Raw genomic sequence first — 23,632 nt, forward strand, 5'->3', positions numbered from 1 at the left:
AAACCTATGGTTTCACTTTCAAGGACTCTTCATCTCATGTTCTCCATACTTATTGCTTATTTATTTACTATTATTTTTTTCTTTCATTTTGTATTTGTGCAGTTAGTTGCCTTTTGCACACTGTTAGTGTGGTCTTTCAATGATCCTATTATAGGTACTGGACTTATTGAGTATGTCCACAAGAAAATAAATCTCTGGGTTGCATTTGGTGATATGGTATTATAATAATAAATTTACTTATTGAACTTTGAACTTTAAGCGTACAGTCACCGATTTATCCTGGATCAAATGTTTCTGGTAGAAGAGATGGAAGGTACTGGGCCTGACCTCTGTACAGTGGAAGTGTAAAAGATCATCTCCAGGGAGATTGAAATTGTCTAGCGTCTTGAAAACATGAAGACAGATTGATGTCCTTAGGTCTGTACTCGATGGATTTTAGGAGGATGAGGTAGGATCTCACTGAACCCCACAACACACTGAGAGGCCTGGACAGGGTGGGCATGGAGAAGATGTTTCCTTAGTAGGATTATCTTGGATCCAATGGTACAACCTCAGGGGAAAGTGACAACCCTTTCAAACTGAGATGAGGAGTTTTTCAGGCAGCTGTTGGTGAAACTGTGAAATTCTTAATGCAGAGGCCTGGGGAGGGCACATCCATGAGGGTACTTAAAGCTGAAACTGTTAGGTTGTTGACTGGTAAGTGGTTTAAAGGTTATGCAGAAAAGCAAGGAGAATGAATGAGGTTAAAAAGAAACCAGTCATTATTGAATGGTGATGGATTATTGATAGTCCAAATGGCCTTATTCTGTTCCTACATCGTATGGCCTTATAAATGTTGGCAGAATGTTTCAACATGAGCTAAGAATCAATTGCAGAAAATGGGATCAGAAAATTAGGACTTATAATTCTTAGAACCCATATAATTCTCTATTCTGTGAGGCATTGTGAGGCTTCAATGGAGACATTGCTAGGTTCTTGGACAGTAAGCTGAATAATGACAAAAGTGTAGAGTTGGAGTTGAGATGGATGTTGATGTTGATGTTATTAAATGGCATAGCATTTCAGCTACTGCCATCAATAAAAAGAAATATGTGTGGAAACAGGATGGGAGTATATTTTAGTTACTCTGGTTTAAAAAACAGTCTGCACAGGAAATAAAGAGAGTTAGAATCTGTTTGCACATGATATTTACTTATTTAGTTTACACAGTGGAATAGGCCCAGCCAAGTCACCCAACAACCCTATATTTAACCCCAGTTAGGCGGGGCAATTTAGAACGACCAATTAACCTACTAACCAGTACATCTTTGGACTGTGTGAGGAACCAGAGCACCTGAAGAAAACCCATGCATTCCACGGGGAGGACGTACAAACTCCTTACAGAAAGCACCAGGATTGAACTCTGCACTCCACCGCCCCAAATTGTGATCGTATCGCGCTAACCTCTGCACTACCGTGGTGCCTCACTTGTTGTTTGCACCCTCGGCTTGGTGGAATGGATCACTGATGCATTGAGAAGAAACAAGGCAGCTAATAGGCAGCCGGCAAGTTGCCAAATATGCATTGAGAAATGATCAGACAATATGTGTGAATAATATTAGCTGAAGGCTTAATGTTAGGCAAGAGAGTGAGAAGCACCCTGTTCTTCTTGAAGATACTTCTGGTGTGAACTTGAGTTCTGAGGCATTGTTTGACAGAGCTGCCATTGAATGAAGATTGCCAACATTGATATAGTTTGCTGTGTTTTATTTACAATTAATTTGGTGAATCTATCTACTTTGATCTATTTGAAACCAAGTCGAGCCATATCCAACTAAAAACTTTAAACTTTAAAGGCTTCAGGACTAAGAAGTAAAGAAAAGAAATAAGTGAAGTATGCACATTGCCTGTCACTCCTGGATAACACTCTCCAGCTAGTATAATGGCCAATATTGGCAATAGTTATACTCCCGCTCCCACTGCATCACTTGAATGTGGGCTGATGCAGGTAGATATACGATTATCAAATATTGCTGTCGGGTTCTTTTCATCAATTGCACTGAATGGTTTTCCACATAGTGTCCAATCAATGCCAGAACCATCCTTGTTTATTTTTCTGTTTACAATCAGATCAAACATACTGAGGCAAAATTTATGTTCTCTAAATGGATTCAGAAAATGTGAAACTCCACCAGCTCAAACTACTTCAGCACGGACTTGTGGACAACCCTTCACAACAAGCAGAATTGTGTAGGGTAGCCATATATTCACATTTTCCAGGGTTAGTTGCTAAATAAGATTGTGTCCCAGGATAAGCAAAGTCTCCCCCACCTGACTTATAAATCATGTCCAGTCAAACAAATTTAATTCTGTGCTTGACATTTTGCACACTGGAGTCTCCTGGATATTAGTATTTCCATACATTCCTAATTACTGAAAATCTGATCTATTCCTCCTGAGGTTTAGAGCATCCTGTAGAACAGCTTAAGAACAGACTCCTCAGTTCACCGTAACTGTGCTGAATATAATGCTAATGTAAACTAATCCAATCTGTTTGGATATGGAGTATATCCCTCTGTTCTCTGCCTGATCATATATATGCCTAAAGGCCTCTTAAGTGTTATCATACCTTCTTCTACCACTTACCCTGCAGAATGATCCAGCCACCGACTAATCTTGTGTAAAGGAAAACATGCCTGGTAAATGTCATTTAAACTTTTCACCTGTCACCTTATACCTCTGCCTTCTTGTATTTGACATTCCCACTATGGGAAAAATACTCTGATTATCTACCTTATCTGTGCCTCTCATTGTTTCATCCGCTTCAGTCAAGTCGCCACTCAGCTTCTGATCTAGTCAACTTCCTGGTGAACCTCTTCTGCACCTTCTCAATCCTGGCAAATCTTTTCTGCACCCTTACAATATCCTTGAAGCACATGCTGACTTTAGAATACAAGGGAACTTGAAGTCTCAGTGGAATATTGGTTACAGTTATAATATTGCATTTCCTGAAGTGCCTTTGATAGAACTACTTCATTTTGCTAATAAGTCCCGTCCCTTCTGAGAGTTGAAGGAATCATTCTGCTTCCAATGATAGTCATAATTTATGAATGAATTGAGCTGCCTTGTTCTGTGACATCGATGATAGTTGGTTCTCATTACATTTGCATAGAATGCAGCTTTAAGTTCAGGAAAATGCTTCCGCACTAAGGAACTCATCTGCTTGTGAGCTGCCGGTGACTATCCATCCCTCTGCATTAATTCCTCACAAGGAACCCTGCAAATATGACTCAATGGAAAAATATGAAATAATTGAGAAGAATCCAAAAAGGAGTCATAGTGAGACTATTGTACTGGAATCCATGGGCTGCACACCCAAAGTGCACAGTGATTTCCTATATCATGTATGTCTGGTGGCTGCTCAGAGGACAATTGCAATCGTGCTCATAAATCTGCATGCTGTTATTGTCTTATTAACATACAGCTGCTGGGTGCTTTTCAAAAGTGTGACATAATCATATGCTCACTTCCTCTGTAGTTGTGGTTTATTTCTCCAACTGTAAGAATATACTGTGCTAAATAATTTTGTTTGTTATACTTCCACCATGTTACCTGTGATGATTCAGCTTCCAAAGCATACAGGGTCTTTACAAATTTTACATGAACTTTGGATAGTTCACAGATACTAATCGAATCAGGTTAGAGCTCATCCTTCATGAGAAGCTGAACGCTATACTGATTAATTTATCTGAAACTGATTCTTGTCTTTCTTTGGAAAAGAGTAAACAGTCAACATTTTGGGCCAAGACCCAATGAAGGGTTTTGGCTCAAAACATAAATTTCATAGATGCTGCCTGACCTGCTGAATTCCACCAGCACTTTGTGTGTGTTGCTTGGATTTCCAGCATCTGCAGATTTTCTCTTGTTTGTCTTTCCTTGCTTATGACCAGTCAGCCCTCTTCCACACACTCCTTCTCTATGACGCTCTCTTTTCTAATATATTTCTGTTTTTTGCATTGTGTTTAATCTATTTAAAATATGTATACTGTAATTGATTTACTTATTTATTATTATTACTATTTTTTTTTCTTCTTCTATATTATGTATTGCATTGAACTGCTGCTGCTAAATTTCATGACATGCTGGTGATAATAAACCTGATTCTGATTCTGATTACTGAGGTAAATGCTGGTTAACATTTCAAGTCAACTTAGCTCACACAAATTTGGTTCAAATCTGCTTGAATACAACACTCCAGCCTCGGGTAGAAGCAAACTGTGATTAATATTCTTTTAAATTTTCCAAACTGTTCCTTTTGGGATGTTGTTGCTGGTTTTGCTGACAGAGTTTACCTCAAACCAGCCAGCAGGGAACTCAGACAAAAGATGCTGGCATGTGGAGTAACAGACAATCTGCCGGAGGAACTCAGCACGTTAAACAGTGGTTTGAGATGCTATGTGGCCCATTGTTGGAAGATTATTGTTGGAAGCAGATTATTGTTGGAACTCTGGAATACCTGTAACAGCCAGCAGTTCTATTTAGTGCAAAGTCCACTGTTAGCTTTTCAGGAAGTGGACATCCTGGTGATGCAAGTTGTTTAATTGTAAAATTTTTATTAGTGCTCCTGCCCAACAGCCAAAGTTTTCCATTTACACATTACATTTTCAAAAAGCATATAAAAATAAGAGAAACCTAGAGTTCATTCCTTTGTCACAAACATCCATGTGCATAACCCACTACAAAGGCCTGATATAAACATACAGATGATGCACCCCTCTTTGTACAAGGAAGTTCAGGTATCACTGCTGTAAAAACATGATTTATCCTACGTATTGGTTAAGTGTTGTATCCCTTGCATTTATAAACCTTCAGCGAGTGTGGGGTAACACACAGGAACGAGTGAGAGATGTGGTTAACATTGGTCTATCAAAGTTCAAAATAAATATATTATCAAAGTGCAACCTTGAGATTTATTTTCTTGCAGGCATTTAATTGGAAAAGAGAAATCCAATAGAAGTTATGAAAAACTGCACATAAACAAAGACCAACAATCAGTGTGCAAAAGAAGACAAACTGTGTAAATAAAAAATAATGCTGAGAACATGAGTTGTAAAGAGTCCTTAAAAGTGAGTCTATAAGTCGTAGAATCAGTTCAGAGTTGTGGTGATTGAAGTTATCCATGCCATAAGTCTGATGATTGTAAGGTAATAACTGTTCCTGAACTTGATGATCTGCAACCTAAGGGTTCTATTCCTCCTGCCCAATGGTAGTAGAGAGAAGAAGGTATAACCTAGATGTTAGAGGTCTTTAATGATGGATGCTGCTTTCTTCTGGCAGTGCATCGTGTAAATGTACTCAGCAGTGGGGAATGCTTTGTCTGTGATAGACTGGGCTGTAATCATCACTTTCTGCAGCCTTTTCCATTCCTGAGCATTAGTTTTACATACCAGGCTGTGATGCAACTGCGTCAGATACTCTGCGCTGTACATCTGTAGAAGTTTGTCAAAGGTTTTAGGAGCATGCTGAATCAATGCAAACTTCTCAGAAAGTAGAGGTGTTGTGGTGCCTTCTTTGTGATGGCACTTATGTGCTTGTCCCAAGACAGAGCCTTTGATATGTTACCGCCAAGGAACTTAACACTACTGACCTTCACCAGCTCTATCAGCTTTTTGGTTTTGCTGATGTTAAGTAAAATGTTTCTTACGTGAGCAGCAACACAATATGAGAAATCCTATTGCTGCCTCATCAGCAACTCACCTGTCACAGTGTCTTTTCTGCATTGAATGGGTTACTGAGTTCTTGTCATTCATGGCACTTTATCTAAAGTCAAACCCTGAACTTAAAATGGCAGTGTAGTGGTTAGCACAGTGCTTTAGAGTACCAGTGACGTGGGTTCAATTCCCACTGCTGCCTGTAAGAAGCTTCTACATTCTCCCCATGACTGCGTGGGTTTCCTCTGGGTGCTCTGGTTTTCTTCCATGGTCCAAAGATGTACTAACTGGTAGGTTAATTGGCCATTGTAAATTGTCCTGTCATTAGGTTAGGATTAAATTGGGGGTTGGTGGCCGGTGTAGTTCAGAGGGCCAGAAGGGCCTATTCCACACTGTCTCTCAATGAATAAATAAAATAGGAATTCAGTAACCCATACATGTTCTTCATCCACATCTTTCATCAAAAAGCCTACATGCCACTCACAAACTTATTTACAGATTAACTAAAGCAAATGCGCGCGAGAGAGAGTAATGGCCTCTGTCAACTAACTCACTGTAAAAACAGGATTCCAAAATTATGTCCACAACTCAAACAGCAAACATTAATTTCAAGGTTTTCTCCTGGCCTTCCCTGAGTAGTTCATCAGCTGATGTGACAAAAGCCCAAAGGAGTGCTAATGTGTGCATTTAGCTCTGTGTAGAGGGAAATTATGCCAAGCAGGAAAAAGCTATTTAGAGAGTGAGCGGAAGGTAAGTAGAGGAAGAATTAGTCCCTGTTTCACTGCTAAATCAGCAAGCAGCACATAAAAGAGAGTTAGGTTTTTGTGAGGAAGTATACTTGGTAATGTAATGCCCAATGAGACAAATGTAAGATCGTCTTACTTGGTTGATCAAGATCAGGCATGCGACACAGATGAGATGTGCTTTATTCATTGGCGCAATCTTTCTTAAAGATGCCAACTGCCGTCATGGTTAGCGCAGAGTTCATTGTCAAAGTCCAGGGCATAGTGAACAAATAATGTTTAATTCCAGTCTGTCGTAAGGTATGTGAGTGCGACGGTGAAGAGAGGCACTAGAGAACTGCTCAAGATCTGCTGCTGATTCAGAATTGATTTTCTGTGCTTACCAGCTGACTACAGCTCACTTCAAATGCCTGCTTTATCTTTGCAAGATCTCTGAGACACCCAATTCAAAAGTGGTAGAAGAAAAAAAATCACACTGTGGGATTGACAGCAGAGTATGTGGAGGAGAGAGTGATGGGTTGGGTCAACACTGATGGAGCAGAATGCAAAGAGAACAGTATTCAGAATAATGCGAAGTAAGTTCAATTCTCAGATCTAATGTGCCTTCACCTTAAGGTTTCCTCCCTTTCCAGAGCTAATGTTCACCATATTATGAAGTTATTATGATCTCAAATGAACTCTTCTCGGGCTTCCAGCTGGGTACAGGTATCGACTTTAACCGATGCTTTGATGACAAACTCTGCCATCTTCATCAGTGATGATGCCAGGGCATGTTAGTCCAGTGGTATTTATACCCCCGTCGTCCATCCCTTCTGATTGATTAGTCCTCATCCAATTAGGTTTCCACTGCCCAACCTTGTCTTGAATAGAATTCCAGTTCTTATTATAATCCCATTACATGGCCTAGCCAAATTGTTGATAATAATTTTGACTCCGATACTACAGACACAGTATCAATATGCTTTGGATTTTGTTGCTTAAGTCACATTCATTATATTTATTCTTTAAAAATGCAGACGTCTGGAACAAAATTTGATCAAGACTGTGGGAGCCGGAGCATTCACTCAATATAAGAAGCTCAAGCGCATGTAAGTAAACAAGGGCTTATTGAAATCAGGGCTGCAGAGTCGTGCGTTAACAGAAGAATCACCACAAAGACACTCGAAGTTCATCCCTTTTGGTTTTGCCTAGTAGCTTTCCCCCCACATAGCTTTTCCTGAGTTCAGCAGTAAATGTCCAAGAATGTCAGAAGTTGGGTCAAACTAACACGTCTTTATGGAAAGGAGTTTCATCAGAGAGTAGGAATCTTCATCTGAATTGAATTAATGTGACGATCAAAATGTCTTATTAGTTGTGACCCTTTCCATGTCACATGTGTTATAAGAAATAGCAGTTATCTGTTCCACCAATCAATAAGACCATGGCTGATTTTTATCTCAGCATCATTTTCTAGCACGGCCCCATATTTCTTGATTTCCATAATACCCAAAAATATATTGATCTCTGTCCTAAATATAATCAGTGACTGAGCCTGCACAGACCTCTCTTGGGTATAGTATTTCAAAGATCACTGCCATCTGGGTGAAGAAATTTCTCCTTACCACAGTCCTGAATGGCTGATCACTACCTGTTTCTAGCCAGGAGAAAGGACATTTCTGCATATGTTTTTTGGAAATGCTGTACAAACTGTTAATTTCCATTATATCACCTTTCTTTCTTCTAAATTTAAGATTGTCCCAAAATGCTTTGTTGTTTCTCATAGGAATAACCCCATCCTACTTCATCCCAGGTGTAGTCTCTTGGCAAATTGTGTATGGGTCTTATATAATTGTGGTAGGAAGTCTTTATTCTTCTACTAAACTGCTCCTGCAATGAAGCCAGCATACTGTTTTGTCTTCCTAATGGTTGCTTTACCTACATGGTAATTTTCAGTGATTCATGTAAAAGAGCCCACAGCCTCTCAAAATCAAGTACACGAGTACAGCCAGCTTTACTATATGTTTCCATCAATGTAAATGGCTTAGCATTTTCCTGTTATATTCATCCTCCATCTCCCTATTCCCTTAACCTGTCTATGTCTCTCTGCATCCTCCTGGTAACCATACTGGCCTTTATCATCAACAAATCCTGATAATTACACATGGTTTCCTCATCCAATTCAATCATTCTCCAAACAACTGATGCAAATCCAATCCCTGTGACACCTCATCTGTATCAGCCTTACTTTTCCTTCTGTCTGTTTTTTCGCCCATCAATCCACCCTTAACCCACGTTGATGTATGTACTATACCCAACACAGAGCACTCTAACTCTGTTCATTAATCTTGTGTGACACCTTGCCAAAGACTGAACTCACCACTTTAACTAGTTCCCCCTCATTCTGCTCGTTACAACCTTATAAAATTCCAACAGATTTTGTCAAACATGATTCCACTTCCAACAATCAATATCATTTCTACCCAGTCCTAGCATTTTATATAACTTTGATAAGAGATTCTAGTACTTTTCCCTACTACTGATATCAGGCTAACTGATCTGCAGTTCCTTGGTTTTCCTCCCTTCGTTTATAGTGAGTGTATACAGTATTCCAATCACAAACAGCAGAAAATCCACAGATGCTGCAAATCCAAGCAACACACACAAGATGCTGGAGGAACGCAGCAGGCCAGGCAGAATCTATAGAAAGGAGTAAACAACCAACACCTACTCTTGTCCTGATGAAGGGTCTTAGCCTGAAAATTCAACTGTTTACTCCTTTCCATAGATGCAGCCTGGCCTGCTGAGTTCCTCCAGCATTTTGTGCGTGTTGTTTTTACAGTATTCGCTGCCTTCCAATCTGTGCACTTTCTAGATTCTAGGTTTAATGAATTCCTTTCTTGCATCTATTATCTATTTTGTGAGACTTCAAATCCATGTCTACCGTTTGACCAATTAGCAGTGGCTTTCCTCATGGGTAAAGATAATGTATCTGCTTGATGTTGAGGCTGCTGCCTTACAAAGAAAATGATTTGAGAGCCCAAATTAGATAAAATGAGATTAGTATGCTTGAAGATTGATTTGCAGTTGGTGCGCTGTTTTCATTCTGCTCTGTGATTCTGTGACCTGACAAGTCAATCAGGTCTGCAGGGTATTGTTAGTGACTGACTAATCAGACTGGCAAGCAAATTAAACCTACGAGGTGGAGATGTCACTTGGACGTTGATTCCAGTCCACAATGCAATGTCTAACAAATAGAATGGTCAAAACTTGATTAAAGTGAGAACTCATTGTGTTGATGAGGTTCCTGTCCATGCCTGCTCTTCTCATCCTGTTTATTCTCGAACTATCTCTCCTGCCAACTTGTTTGGCTGTTTCTTTTTTTTTCTGTTTTTCCAGTGGTCTGTTCTCATTCATTCACTTCCTGATGGTCCTGGTTTCATCTGACTTTCCTCTTCTAAATGTTTTTTTTTAAAATTTCCCAATCTATTTCTTTAACAATCTGAGATTGTTTTATTTTCTTGTTGATAGAAAGATCAACCATAGTCTCAAAGCCTTCCATATATTCCTTCTGAGTTGAAGAATGGAAGACACATTAAAGAGCCCAATGATCTTTACTAGCTCTAAAGGATAACCCCAGCTTCCAGTTAGACCAAAACAGAATGCTAGTGGAATTTATGCCAGGTCTTGACCTGAAATGTCGACCATCCGTTTGACTCCACAGACGCTGCTTGACCTGCTAAGTTCCTCTAGTGTTTTGTTTTTCTTTTGCTCCAAATTCCAGCATCTGTTGTCCCTTGTATTTCCAGATCCACTCATTGGATTTACTGGAATGATCTTGCTCTGCACTTCACCTCCTACTTAGGAATTTGGGACAGATTCTGGATGTAACACGTGAAGTAACGCCCAGAGTCAGAAGAGTCCACTGCCATTGCAATTGGAATTGGTTTATTATCGGCATGGTGAAAAGCTTGTCTTGCATATTGTTCCCACAAATGAAATTATTACACAATGGATTGAGGAACGACAAGGTAAAATAATATCAGAATGCAGAATAAAGTGCATCAGCACTTTATTCAGGGGAAGTGCAGTGCTGGTAAACAATAAGGTGTAAGAATATAATGAGGAAGTTTGTGAGGTCAGAAGTCTACCTTATTGTATTGGGAAACCGTCCAATAGTCTTATAACAGCTGGGTAGAAGTTGTCTTTGAGCCCAATGGCACCTGCTTTCAAGCTTTTGTATCTTCTGCCTGATGGGAGAGGGGAGAAGAGAGAATAAATGGGATGGGGGAGGTTATTGGTTGTCTGGGATAGATGGGGGTCTTAATTACCCTGGCTGCTTTTACCGAAGCATTGAGAAGCATAGATTTCCAACCAACACACTTAACACTCAGAAGAAGATAGTGTGACAGGGACGTGGCAGGAAAACAAACCCAAGTGCAGGACTCCGACGCAGAGGCAGGATCAGGAGGCAGAATCTCCATAGCGAGTGTAGAATCAGGACCAGGCTGAGTCAGGACCTGGGAGATTTGGTTTACGAAGAGATACGGGGTTGAAGACTTGGAGCAAGGACTCGGACTCTCACTCTCACTCTCACTCTCACTCTCACTCTCACTCTCACTCTCACTCTCACTCTCACTCTCACTCTCACTCTCACTCTCACTCTCATTCTCATTCTCACTCTCACTCTCAAGTCGACCAACAATCTGGCATGGGCTGACCAGGGCTGACCAGAGCTGTCGGAGTCTTATCCTCTGGTGGCTAATGGAAACCAGGTGCTGGTGATTGAGAGGAATTGGGAAAGATTGGGAATCAAGGGTGGGGTTTAAGGACCAATTAGGGAGGAAAGGGAAAAGGTGGGAAATGCCAGCCAGGACCATGACAGATAGTCAATTACTCTACATACAGAATACTAGTTCCCTCAGTGCAGCAGTGGCTGACTAAGGAATCATACCCATGACTGAATAATTAGAGTAGAACAGGGTAGACTACTGTGCATGGAAAAGTTGAAACTTTAATAAAATTGTACTAAAGATAAGCCCAGTGTTTCTGAAGTTAGTACATTACTGTCAAATATTTGGACAGATATTTCTCAACTGTTGGATGTAGCTGGTGGTCTGCAGGAACTTTGGTGAAATGACCCAAATCGTTTGTTGGTTCCCTGTGGAAACTCCACTTCAATGTGTTTGCCCCAGCCATTATTATTGTTCATCATCAGCAGTGAAGTGTGGATATTGTTTTAACTACAATATTCACATTGAATAATGAGCACAGTCACTATTAGCTGAGTGACTTCACTATTAACTGAGGCATCAACCATTATTTTGGAATGGTGAGCAATTCCAGTAAAACAACCTGTGGACTTTAATACAAGTGATTTCCACAGTAATATCTGCACAACAAATCTACAATACACCATTTTTCCAAAGACTTCCAGATACTAAATAAATGTACTAGACTGATGAATTTGAGATTGGAAATCATTACCTGTTGATTTGAGAGTATAACATTCTATGCCGAGTGCAACGCTTTTCCAATATTTAACATTGATCTTACAGTTAGAAATGACATTATGTATTTTCACTATTTCATTCAGAAAATCAATGAACAGATTTAAATAGAAGTAATGGACTTCCAGAAGTTGAATCTGCTGAATTTTGAATTTATTCTGCTGGTTTTCTTTTCTATAATATCCTTTTCCGTAGCCTTTACCAGAGCCTCAGACTGGGATTGGAGCAGAGTGTATGGAGCAGAATTTAATTGGGAGAGAGCACATTACAATGCTATTAAGCAGAAAGCTAGGAGCTTAAATTGGCTACAGATGTACTGAGGGAAATGCGCAACAGAAGTGTAAAGGTTGTTTAGGGAGCACTTGCATGGGGTTTGTCCCATTCAGCCAGGGAAAGGGTGATAGGGTGGAGGAACCAGAGATGTGGACCATCTAGTCAAGAGAGAGAAAGAAGAATACTTAAAGTTTAGGAAGCAAGGATTAAACAGGACTCTGGAGAGTTATAAGTTAATCAGGAAACTACTTAAGAAAGGGCAGGAGAGCTAGAAGGGGACAGGAGGAGGCCATGGTAAGTAGGATTAAGGAAAATCCCAAGTCATTCTATATGTATGTGAAGAACAGGAGGATGATTAGAGTGAGGGAAGGACTGACCGGGAATAGTAGATGCCTGGAGTCAGTGGAGGCAGGAGAGGTCCTTAATGGATAATTTGCTTCTGTGTTCATCAGTGAGAGGGAGCTTGACAAATGTGAGCACAGTGAAGAATGGGCTAATATGCTGGAACATGTTGATTTTAAGAAAGATGATGTGCTGGAAGATTTGAAAAACATTGGCTAGATAAGCCTCTGGGGCAGAACTGGATATAACCAAGGTGAGGGGTAAGATTACAGTGCCTTTGGCAATAATCTTCATGTCCTCACTAGCCACAGAAGCAGTACCAAAAGATTGGAGTATTGCAAATGTCATTACTTTGTTCAAGCAAGATAATAGAGATAATCCTGGGAATTACAGACTAATGAGTCTTACATCAGTGGTGGGCACTCCATTGGAGAAGATTCTTAGAGGCGGGCTTAGTGAACATTTAGAGAAATATAGATTGATTAGGGTTAGTGAGAATGACTTTGTGAGGGGAAGGTCATGCCTCATGAGCCTGATTGAATACTTCAAGGATGTAACAAATTAATGAAGGTAGAACAGATAACATGATGTATATGGATCTTAGCAAGACATTCAGCAAGGTTCCCCATGGTAGGCTCATTTAGAAAGTCAGAAGGCAAGGGATCGAGGGAAGCTTGTCTGTGTTGATTCAGAGTTGGCATGCCCACACAAGGCAGAGGGTGGTGGTAGATGGAGTGCATCCTACCTTGAGGTCAGTGACTAATGGTACTTGGCAGGGATCTGTACTGAACCCCTTCTCTTTGTGATTTTTATAAGTGCCCTGGAATAGGAAGTAGCAGAGTGGATTAGTAAGTTTGAAAATGACACAAAGATTGTGGTGTTGTGGATGGTGTAGAAGGATGTTGTTGGTTGCAATGGGACATCGACAGGAAGCAGATCTGGGCTGTGAAGTGGAAAATGGAGTTCAATCCAGAAAAGTGTGAAGTGATTCACTTTGGAAGGTTGAATTTGAAGGCAGAATACAGGGTTGATGGCAGGATTCTTAGCAGTGTGGAGAAACAGTGGGATCTTGGGGTTCTGGAACATAGATCCCTCAAAGCTGTCATGCATGTTGATAGGGTGGTTATGAATGCACATGATGTGTTGGCTTTCATTATTAGGTAGACTGAGTTCAAAAGCCACAATATAATATTGCAGCTCTATAAAGCTCTGGTGAGCCAATGCTTGGAGTATTGTGTTCCTTGTGGTTGCCTTATTATAGGAAGGATGTGGAAGCATTAAAGAGAGGACAGAGAAGATTTGCCAAGATGCTGCCTGGATTAGAAAGCATGTTTTAAGAAAGGTGGAGTGAGCTAAGGCTTTTCTGTTTGGAATGAAGGAGGATGAGGGCTAATTTGACAGAGGTGTGTAAGGTGATTCAGGGCAATGATAGAGTAGACAGTCAGTGTTGTTTTCTAGGGTAGAAATGACTAATAAGAGAGGACATAATTCTAAGGTGCTTGGAGGAAAGTATAGGGGAGATGTCAGAGTTAAGTTTATTACACAGAGTGTGGTGTGTACATGGAACACACTGCTGGGGTGGCAAAAGTGGATAATTTTGGGAGATTTATGAAACTCTTAGATAGGAACATGGATGAAAGCAAAATGGTAGTCTATGCAAGGGACAATCATTAGATTGAATTTGGAGCAGCTGGAAAAGCTGACATAGCATTGTTACTCAAGGACCTGTAACTTGCTCTACTGTACTATGTGATATAGTTTCCCCATTCCCCTCCCCAGTGTCACCAGCCAGTTCTGATCAGAACAGATCGTTCAGTCTCTAGAAATAATTTCTTAAAGAAGAGTCCTTAATATATCTAATAAAACAGCAATAATAATAACTAGAGTCATTAGAATCAGCTTGTATCTTGCCCCTAATGGAAATGCATTCATTGCAAGACAGCTTTCAGGCTCACAGCTCACTGATGTTCTGAGTCAGAAAAAGCCTGGTGCCGTTATTTTGATAGCATCAAAGCAGAGATCGTTTGTAACTTAAAGAAGAAACCCTTTGCATTTCTGCTGATAAATTGGCTTGCTGAAATAGTTCCTTCTAAACTTTGACTGTTGATTACCTACCAATGCTGTACAATATAAATGAGACACTACTGCTAATATAAATTAACACTAGTGAAACTTCCCAGTGGCCAAACATCGTAAACCCTTTCCCATTCCCATTCTGGCAAGTTGGTCCATGGCCTCCTCTTGTGCCAAGAGGAGGCCACCCTCAAGATGGAGGAGTAATACTTCATATTTTATCTGGGTACCCTCCAACCTGATGGCATGAATATCGATGCCTCCTTCCAGTAAAAAAAATCCCCCCTCCCCTCCTCCGCTATTCCCCAATCTGATCTTTCACCTCTTCTCATTTACCTATTGCTTCCCCCTGGATCCCCTCCTCCTCCTCTTTCTCCTATGATCCATTCTCCTTTCCTGTCAGCTTCTTCTCCAGTCCATCACCTTTTCCACCCACCTGGCTTTACCTACCACCTTCCAGCTAGCCTCCTTTGCCTCCCCCACCTTTTTATTCTGGTATCTTCCCCCTTTCTTCTTAGTCCTGAAGAAGGGTCTCGGCCCAAAATGTCAAATGTTTATTTATTTCCATTGCCTGACCTGCTGAGTTCCTCCAGCGTTTTGTGGCTGGTCCATTACCTGTGTAGCTTGCCATTTTTTATCTTCTGTCTACAATGCTGGGTGCTGTATCTGTCAGGGCACGTTGTAGACGGCTTCCCATGGAGTCCTCAAACATGTTTATATTCTCCTCTCCAGCTTATAAATGCATGAACCTACGTACCATCTGTGTTGAGGAGACTGGAGGCGTGGATTTGCTAGCTGTGTGATACGAAGACATCTTCTACCTTCTGGCAACTCAGTTCATGGCTGGATTTATTGATTTGAAATCAGCTCCAGTTGGGAATAGTTCAAGGGATTGGAGCCCTGCTTTAAGCTGGGAAGTACAGGGTCTACAATTTCATTGGGTGGTACAGTGGTGAATCTGGTAGAGCTGTTGTCTCACATCAAGCCTGCTGACTGGTGCTGAATATATGGAATTTATGCAAGTGCTTGTAACTTGTATAGAGTCACAGTGCAGCACAGCACAGAAAGAGGCCATTTGGCCCACCCAGATCATGCTGAACCTGCACCTGGACCAAGCCCTCCATACCCCCTCCAGTACATGTGACCAAGTGAATTTTCCCTCATATGCCAAGCATATTGATTGGCCAGTTAATTGACCACTATAAGTGTAGGTGAGCAGTAGGATCTAGCAAGTTAATGGCAGTGAGGGGAGAATAAAATGGGCCAGGGTAAATTGGTGTTTGATGGTTGGTGTGGAGCAACGGGCCTGTTTCCCTGTCTCCAATAATTTAATATCTCTGAATGTTTCAGACTCAGACATTTATGAATCACAAAAAATGCAGTAAATAACCTTTACAAAATATAATTAAATTGCAAACATTTATAGGAAATTTCTAAAAACAAATGAAATTTAATTAATTATAAAGAATGAGATATTCCTTTTCCTATTCTTTCTTTTCTGTTACTCCAAGATCCTCATTGAAATTAATGGAGCCATAGAGTTAGACAAAACAGAAACAGACCCTTTGGCTCCCCGACTCCGTGCCAATCATCAACTATTCACCTATACAAATCCCACATGGTGATATCTAATACAAAACTCAGTTTAAATTCCGGAATGCCATGTTTGGCTTAGAATTTACCCAATCTAGGTTACTGATCGAATAATGTACACAATACTGTACATCTTTACTTTGCCTCAGGGTGACCGGGTAGTTAAGCCTGATCATCTCATTGATGTTCACGTGTATACATTATACATGCTTGTTATCCTTCCCTATGATAAGTTCTTCCTTCACAAACCACCTGCACCATCTTGCCACACTTAAGTTTAGTTAAGAAGAATTTCAATTTGAACTTGATGTCCAGATGACCCCATTTATCAATTTGTATCTCTGGAACTTACTGAGGAGAAAGGAATACAATGTAAGGGATGAGGGTAAAAGATTGACTTCACTCTGTTCACTGCTGGCTAACCAAACCCTGCCATTTCTGCAGCTAGTATTTTTTTTGAATAAAATTTATGACACGTTTTATTTTTCCCAACAGAGACCTGAGTAAGAACCAGATTTCAGAAATTGCAGCCGACGCATTTCAAGGACTGCGATCTCTGACCTCACTGTAAGTATGGAGACTCATTAAGAGTTTGTTCATTGTATGCCCGTGTAGTATGATAAATTGTTTATTATTACATCATTTAACTCTAGAGAGTTTGGTTAATGACAGTTATTCCAATCTCCCTTCTCCTCCGTATTTCTTTCTTTTCTATTATGCACTTTTTCTTCGGTTCCGTCTGACTACTTTTTGAAAGAGATTGTGATTGTGTACAACTTTCTGATGACTAAAGCAGCTGAATTGGTTTGTAAGAGTTATTGAGCTTGATACTGTGAAGGAGCTAAGATAACAACGAGGATTGATAATGTTTTTCTGCAGTTAATGTTGTTCCTTCGTGCTATCAGACTGAGTAATTCCACCCAGCTAGTTCCCTGTTTTACTTTGAACGAGAATTTGTGCACCCTTTTACACCGTACCAGAGTTGTGAGAGGTAGGATTATTATTGTGAAGACACACACTCAGCATTTTAGCTGCCTCCACATCCAAAACATCATCCTCTGCACCTTCTGGCATCTCCAAAGGGACTCCCTGCAAGTGGCCGAAGTACTACACCTGCCCATTCACCACTTCCCTCACCTCCATTCAGGGCCCTAACCAGTCCTGCCAGGTGAGGCAACACCTCACCTGCAAATCTGCCTGGGGGTCATCTATTGTGTCCAGTGGCCTCCTCTACAATGGTGAGGCCCATTGCAAATTGGGGGAGTGATTTGTCATGCACTTCCTCACCATCTACCACAACTGGGAGCTCCCAGTGGCCAGATGCTTTAGTGCCGATTCCCATTCCTGTTCTGAGGTGTCAGTCCTCTTGTGATGTGATGAGGCCACACTCAGGGTGGATGAGCAACACCTTAAATTCCATCTGGGTACCTTCCAACCTGATGGCATGAGTATTGGTTTTTCCTTTCGGTAAACAAATTCCAAACTCCCTCCCTCCATTCCCCACTCTGACTGTTTACCTTCTCTCACTAGCCTATTACTTCCCCCTGGGTCCCCTACTCCTCCCCCTCCCCCTCCCACCTTTTTATTCTGGTGTCTTCCCCTTCCTTGTCAGTACTGAAGAAGGATCTCAGTCTGATACATCAACTGTCTATTCATTTCCATCGATGCTAGCTAACCTGCTGAGTTCCTCCACCATTTTGTGTCCGTTGCTCAACATTTTAGATGCGGGTTCTTCCTCTCCACCATCTTATATGTCAGAGCCCCATTTGTGAATAATAATCTCATGTTACTTCTTCTCAATTCTAGATAATTCCTCATCTCCCAGTTTCTGTATGGCATCATCCCACCGCACTAGCCCAGTGCTAAGTCCTCCCTTTCCTCTTCCAATTAAACGCAGCAGCAGTTCGAATTAGCTGGGCAACCTAAGATTAAAACCAGATGTCACAAGTGTTGATACAGTTTGGATTGAAAGCCCATTAGATTGCATGAATTAGTCAACTGCAGTGTTAGAAGTTTGTTCCTCTTCCAAGAAATAATGGACTCAGCTCTTATTCTGCTGACATCTACTTGTGATATACTAGCAATTTATTACATGTTGCTGCTTGGTTTACATACACAACTGTTAAGCAAAATAATCTGTCAATGTTCACAACCCATGTGAGGTTCCCAGACTCATAAATAACTGCAGCATTATTGAAGCAGCATCTACCAAAATTATTTGGAGACTTCAGTGTTAACACTTTCAGCCAAGCAGATAAGATGTTGATTAGCATTGAAGAGCAATTCAATGCCCAACTCTCCATATGTAGAGTGAACAGTTAATGGAATATACCGTACGCCTCACTGGAGGACATCACTGTACATTGAAGGGGAGGCGGAGCTCTTTAACTTGAACAATGCACGTGTTTTGTGCTATAGATGTTATATTCAGGCTCTGGGTGGTGTTGAAACTCACCCAGCCCTTTTGAAAGGAGATGCTCCTGTAGAAATTTGATCTGGAGAGACTGAAACATGGAGAATCTGATATTGTAAGAACCAAATATAGTACATGATTGCACTGGGAGGTGTTTAAATTGTAAATGGTGGACTAAGTGCTGCCAGGATGATTGAACAGAGAGGTCCATGATAGTTGCCAGTAGAACATCACAGGGGTTACTGAAGAATGAGCTACTCTATGGGCGGAGACTGTAGAGTGTGGTCCAGTGAATACAGGGACAATGAAATGTTGGGAATGTAGAGCGGTACTGGAGATGCACAATATGGTATGGTAACATTATGAAACTGTAGAATGTGGCACTAGGAAAACAAAAACTATTGAACCAGACAATGGGAGAGCGTAGACTGTACTGGTAACTTTAGTTTTCTACATTCATTGTAGTTTCATTCCAGGATAATCCTTTCTCTGTAACTTGGGTTTCAGCACCTAAGTTACAGAGAAAGGTTGGACAAGTTAGGTCTTTATTCTTTGGAGCGTAGAAGGTTGAGTGGGGGGACTTGATAGAGATATTTAAAATTATGAGGGGGATATATCGAGTTGATGTTGATAGGCTTTTTCCATTGAGAGTAAGGGAAATTCAAACAAGAGGACATGAGTTGAGAGTTAGGGGGCAAAAGTTTAGGGGTAACACGAGGGGGAATTTCTTTACTCAGAGAGTGGTAGCTGTGTGGAACGAGCTTCCAGTAGAAGTGGTAGAGGCAGGTTCGGTATTGTCATTTAAAAAAAAAATTGGATAGGTATATGGACAGGAAAGGGATGGAGGGTTATGGGCTGAGTGCAGGTCGGTGGGACTAGGTGAGAGAAAGTGTTCAGCATGGACTAGAAGGGCCGAGATGGCCTGTTTCCGTGCTGTAATTGTTATATGGTTATATGATAATCTCAATTAACCACAGTATTTTTCTTGGATGTTCTGTGTTTATTATCACTGTTGTACTGAGACAGGAAGATGGCCCAAACCTGCAACTGTGATGCCTCCTTTATGGAAATTGACAAAAGTGGTTTGTGGTCAGAGAAGAGCATAAATGGTCTTCCCAGCAGGAAATATCAAAAATTTGTACCTCCAAGTATAGCTGTGACCGCCAGCTGTTCTATTGGGAGATAACTTTATTCACTCCTGGTGCAATTCTTACCATAAGCTTCTCGTAACCATTGTCCTTGAAGTGCAAATCATTGCCCCAGTGCCTGAGGTGAAAGCAAAGTAGGCAAGTTGAGCTGGTGGTGTAATGCATCAAAATTCATTGAAAGCTGAGAACATTTTTGAACTGTTCACGTGCTCTGTGATGATCTTTTCCACAATGCCATGGAGTCAGAACTGTGGCAAGCTCTAGTAGCAATACCGCATGATATTGGATGACTCCTAGAAATGGCCCAACATTTTTGTGAAATGCCAACAGCCCACTTCCAAATAATCTCAGAATGAATTGAATCACTTCCATTTGTGCAAAGGTATATTTGCAAATTCTTTATCTGTGCGATATGTTGATTATCCATCGAAACATCTCCTCAAAAACCTGAATGTTTCCTTCCTCTGTGGTCACTCTAATTCTGTGGTTGTTCTCATCTGAATCAGTCCCACAGCACCTTATCCGTTGTTGCCTGGGATGTTTTTGATCTAGAACTTGTCCCCAATGGCAACTTATAGACAATAGACAATAGGTGCAGAAGTAGACCATTCGGTCCTTAGAGCCTGCACCGCCATTTTGAGATCATGGCTGATCAATTCCTATCAATACCCGGTTCCTGCCTTGTCCCCATATCCCTTGATTCCCCTATCCACAAGATACCTATCTAGCTCCTTCTTGAAAGCATCCAGAAAATTGGCCTCCACTGTCTTCCGAGGCAGTGCATTCCAGACCCCCACAACTCTCTGGAAGAAGAAGTTTTTCCTTAACTCTGTCCTAAATGACCTACCCCTTATTCTCAAACCATGCCCTCTGGTACTGGACTCTCCCAGCATCTGGAACATATTTCCTGCCTCTATCTTGTCCAATCCCTTAATAATCTTATATGTTTTAATCAGATCCCCTCTCAATCTCCTTAATTCCAGCGTGTACAAGCCCAGTCTCTCTAACCTCTCTGCGTAAGACAGTCCGGACATCCCAGGAATTAACCTCGTGAATCTACGCTGCACTTCCTCTACAGCCAGGATGTCCTTCCTTAAACCTGGAGACCAAAACTGTACACAATACTCCAGGTGTGGTCTCACCAGGGCTCTGTACAAATGCAAGAGGATTTCCTTGCTCTTGTACTCAATTCCCTTTGTAATAAAGGCCAACATTCCATTAGCCTTCTTCACTGCCTGCTGCACTTGCTCATTCACCTTCAGTGACTGATGAACAAGGACTCCGAGATCTCTTTGTATTACTCCCTTACCCAACTCTACACCATTCAGATAATAATCTGCCTTCCTGTTCTTACTCCCAAAGTGGATAACCTCACACTTATTCACATTAAACACCATCTGCCAAGTATCTGCCCACTCACCCAGCCTATCCAAGTCACCCTGAATTCTCCTAACATCCTCATCACATGTCACACTGCCACCCAGCTTAGTATCATCAGCAAATTTGCTGATGTTATTTTCTATGCCTTCATCCAAATCGTTAACGTAAATGGTAAACAGCTGTGGTCCCAATACCGAGCCCTGTGGCACCCCACTAGTCACCGCCTGCCATTTCGAGAAAAACCCATTCACCGCTACCCTTTGCTTTCTATCTGCCAACCAGTTTTCTATCCATGTCAATGCCTTCCCCCCGATGCCCTGAGCTTTGATTTTACCCACCAATCTTCTATGTGGGACCTTATCAAATGCCTTCTGAAAATCGAGGTACACTACATCCACTGGATCCACGTAAATGGATCTCCCCCGTCTAACATCCTCGAAAAACTCCAACAGATTAGTCAAGCATGATTTACCCTTGGTAAATCCATGCTGGCTCGGCCCAATCCTATCACTGCTATCTAGATATGCCACTATTTCATCCTTAATAATGGACTCTAGCATCTTTCCCACCACCGATGTCAGGCTGACAGGTCGATAGTTCTCTGTTTTCTCCCTCCCTCCTTTCTTAAAAAGTGGGATAACATTAACCATTCTCCAAGCCTCAGGAACTGATCCTGAATCTAAGGAACATTGGAAAATGATTACCAATGCATCTGCAATTTCCAGGGCCACCTCCTTTAGTACCCTAGGGTGCAGACCATCTGGACCTGGGGATTTGTCAGCCTTCAGTCCCATCAGTCTTCTCATCACCGTTTCCTTCCGAATGTCAATCTGTTTCATTTCCTCTGTTACCCTATGTCCTTGGCCCATCCATACATCTGGGAGATTGCTTGTGTCTTCCTTAATGAAAACAGATCTAAAGTACTCATTAAATTCTTCTGCCATTTCTCTGTTTCCCATAACAATTTCACCCGATTCATTTTTCAAGGGCCCAACATTGTTCTTAACTATCTTCTTTCTCTTCACATACCTAAAAAAGCTTTTGCTATCTTCCTTTATATTCCTGGCTAGCTTGCGTTCGTACCTCATTTTTTCTCCCCGTATTGTCTTTTTAGTTAAGTTCTGTTGCTCCTTAAAAACTTCCCAATCATCTGTCCTCCCACTCACCTTAGCTCTGTCATATTTCCTTTTTTTTAATGCTATGCCAGCTCTGACATCCTTTGTCAACCACTGAGGCCCCTTTCCCCCCTTTGAATCCTTCCTTCTCTGGGGGATGAACTGATTTTGCACCTTGTGCATTATTCCCAAGAATACCTGCCATTGCTGTTCCACTGTCTTTTCTGCTAGGCTATCTGTCCAGTCAACTTTGGCCAGCTCCTCCCTCATGGCTCCATAGTTTCCCCTGTTCAACTGCAACACTGACACCTCCGAGCTGCCCTTATCCTTCTCAAATTGCAGATAAAAGCTTATCATATTGTGATCACTACCTCCTAATGGCTCCTTTACTGCGAGATCGCTTATCAAATCCTGTTCATTACATAACACTAAATCCAGAATAGTCTTGTCCCTGGTCGGCTCTCATATAAGTTGTTCCAAGAATGCATCCCGTAGGCACTCTACAAACTCCCTATCCTGTGGTCCAGCACCAACCTGATTCTCCCAGTTCACCTGCATGTTGAAATCCCCCATAACTACTGCGACATTACCTTTGCCACATGCCAATGTTAACTCCCTATTTAACTTGCACCCAATATCCATGCTACTGTTTGGTGGCCTGTAGACAACACCCATTTGGGTCCTTTTGCCCTTACTGTTCCTCAGTTCTATCCACACAGACTCTACTTCTCCTGACCCTATGTCCCCCCTTGCAAAGGACTGAATCTCATTCCTCACCAACAGGGCCACCCCACCCCCTCTGCCCACATTTCTGTCCCTACTATAGCACGTATACCCTTGTACATTCATTTCCCAGGTCTGATCTCCCTGCAGCCATGTCTCCGTCATCCCAACAACATCATAGTTACCCATTCGAACCTGGGCTTCAAGCTCATCCGCCTTATTTCTGACACTTCGTGCATTCAGATATAGAATTTTTAACCCATTTCTCCTCTCTCTGTTTGAATCACTGCCTATTGTGCTTAACCCAGCTCCCTGAACTCACATCGGGCTATACGCCCCTAGAATTTTGTTGTCCTTCCTACATTTACTTATTCTTTCAACACATTTAACTCCGTGTTCTGTCAGACCATCCCTCTGTACATGAGTCCTCCTTATCACTTGTTCCACCCCACCTTCCTCTACTACACACTTAATATTCCGGAACCGTGCAGTCCCCACCTGTCCTTTATTCTTCCTCTCGCTATCCCCTCTCACATTCTGGATCCCCGCCCCCTGCAAATTTAGTTTAAACCCCCCCAAGAAGCTCTAGCAAACTTCCCTGCAAGAATGTTAGTACCGTTCCAGTTCAGTTGTAAACCGTCCCTTCGGAACAG

General features: G+C 41.5%; 1 protein-coding gene across 2 annotated transcripts in view; it reads left to right on the forward strand.

The window, feature by feature from the left end:
• Positions 1-23,632, forward strand: part of LOC140739492 (slit homolog 3 protein-like) — a 611,537-nt gene that overhangs the window by 449,073 nt on the left and 138,832 nt on the right. For both annotated transcript variants that reach the window (XM_073067845.1, XM_073067846.1), the window contains 2 exons: positions 7,450-7,521; positions 16,696-16,767. In XM_073067845.1, the coding sequence (XP_072923946.1) occupies positions 7,450-7,521; positions 16,696-16,767 (144 nt within the window). The remainder of the gene's footprint in view (positions 1-7,449; positions 7,522-16,695; positions 16,768-23,632) is intronic.

This window comes from Hemitrygon akajei, chromosome 15 (genome assembly GCF_048418815.1).
Source record: "Hemitrygon akajei chromosome 15, sHemAka1.3, whole genome shotgun sequence".
In the NCBI taxonomy this organism is placed as follows: domain Eukaryota; kingdom Metazoa; phylum Chordata; class Chondrichthyes; order Myliobatiformes; family Dasyatidae; genus Hemitrygon; species Hemitrygon akajei.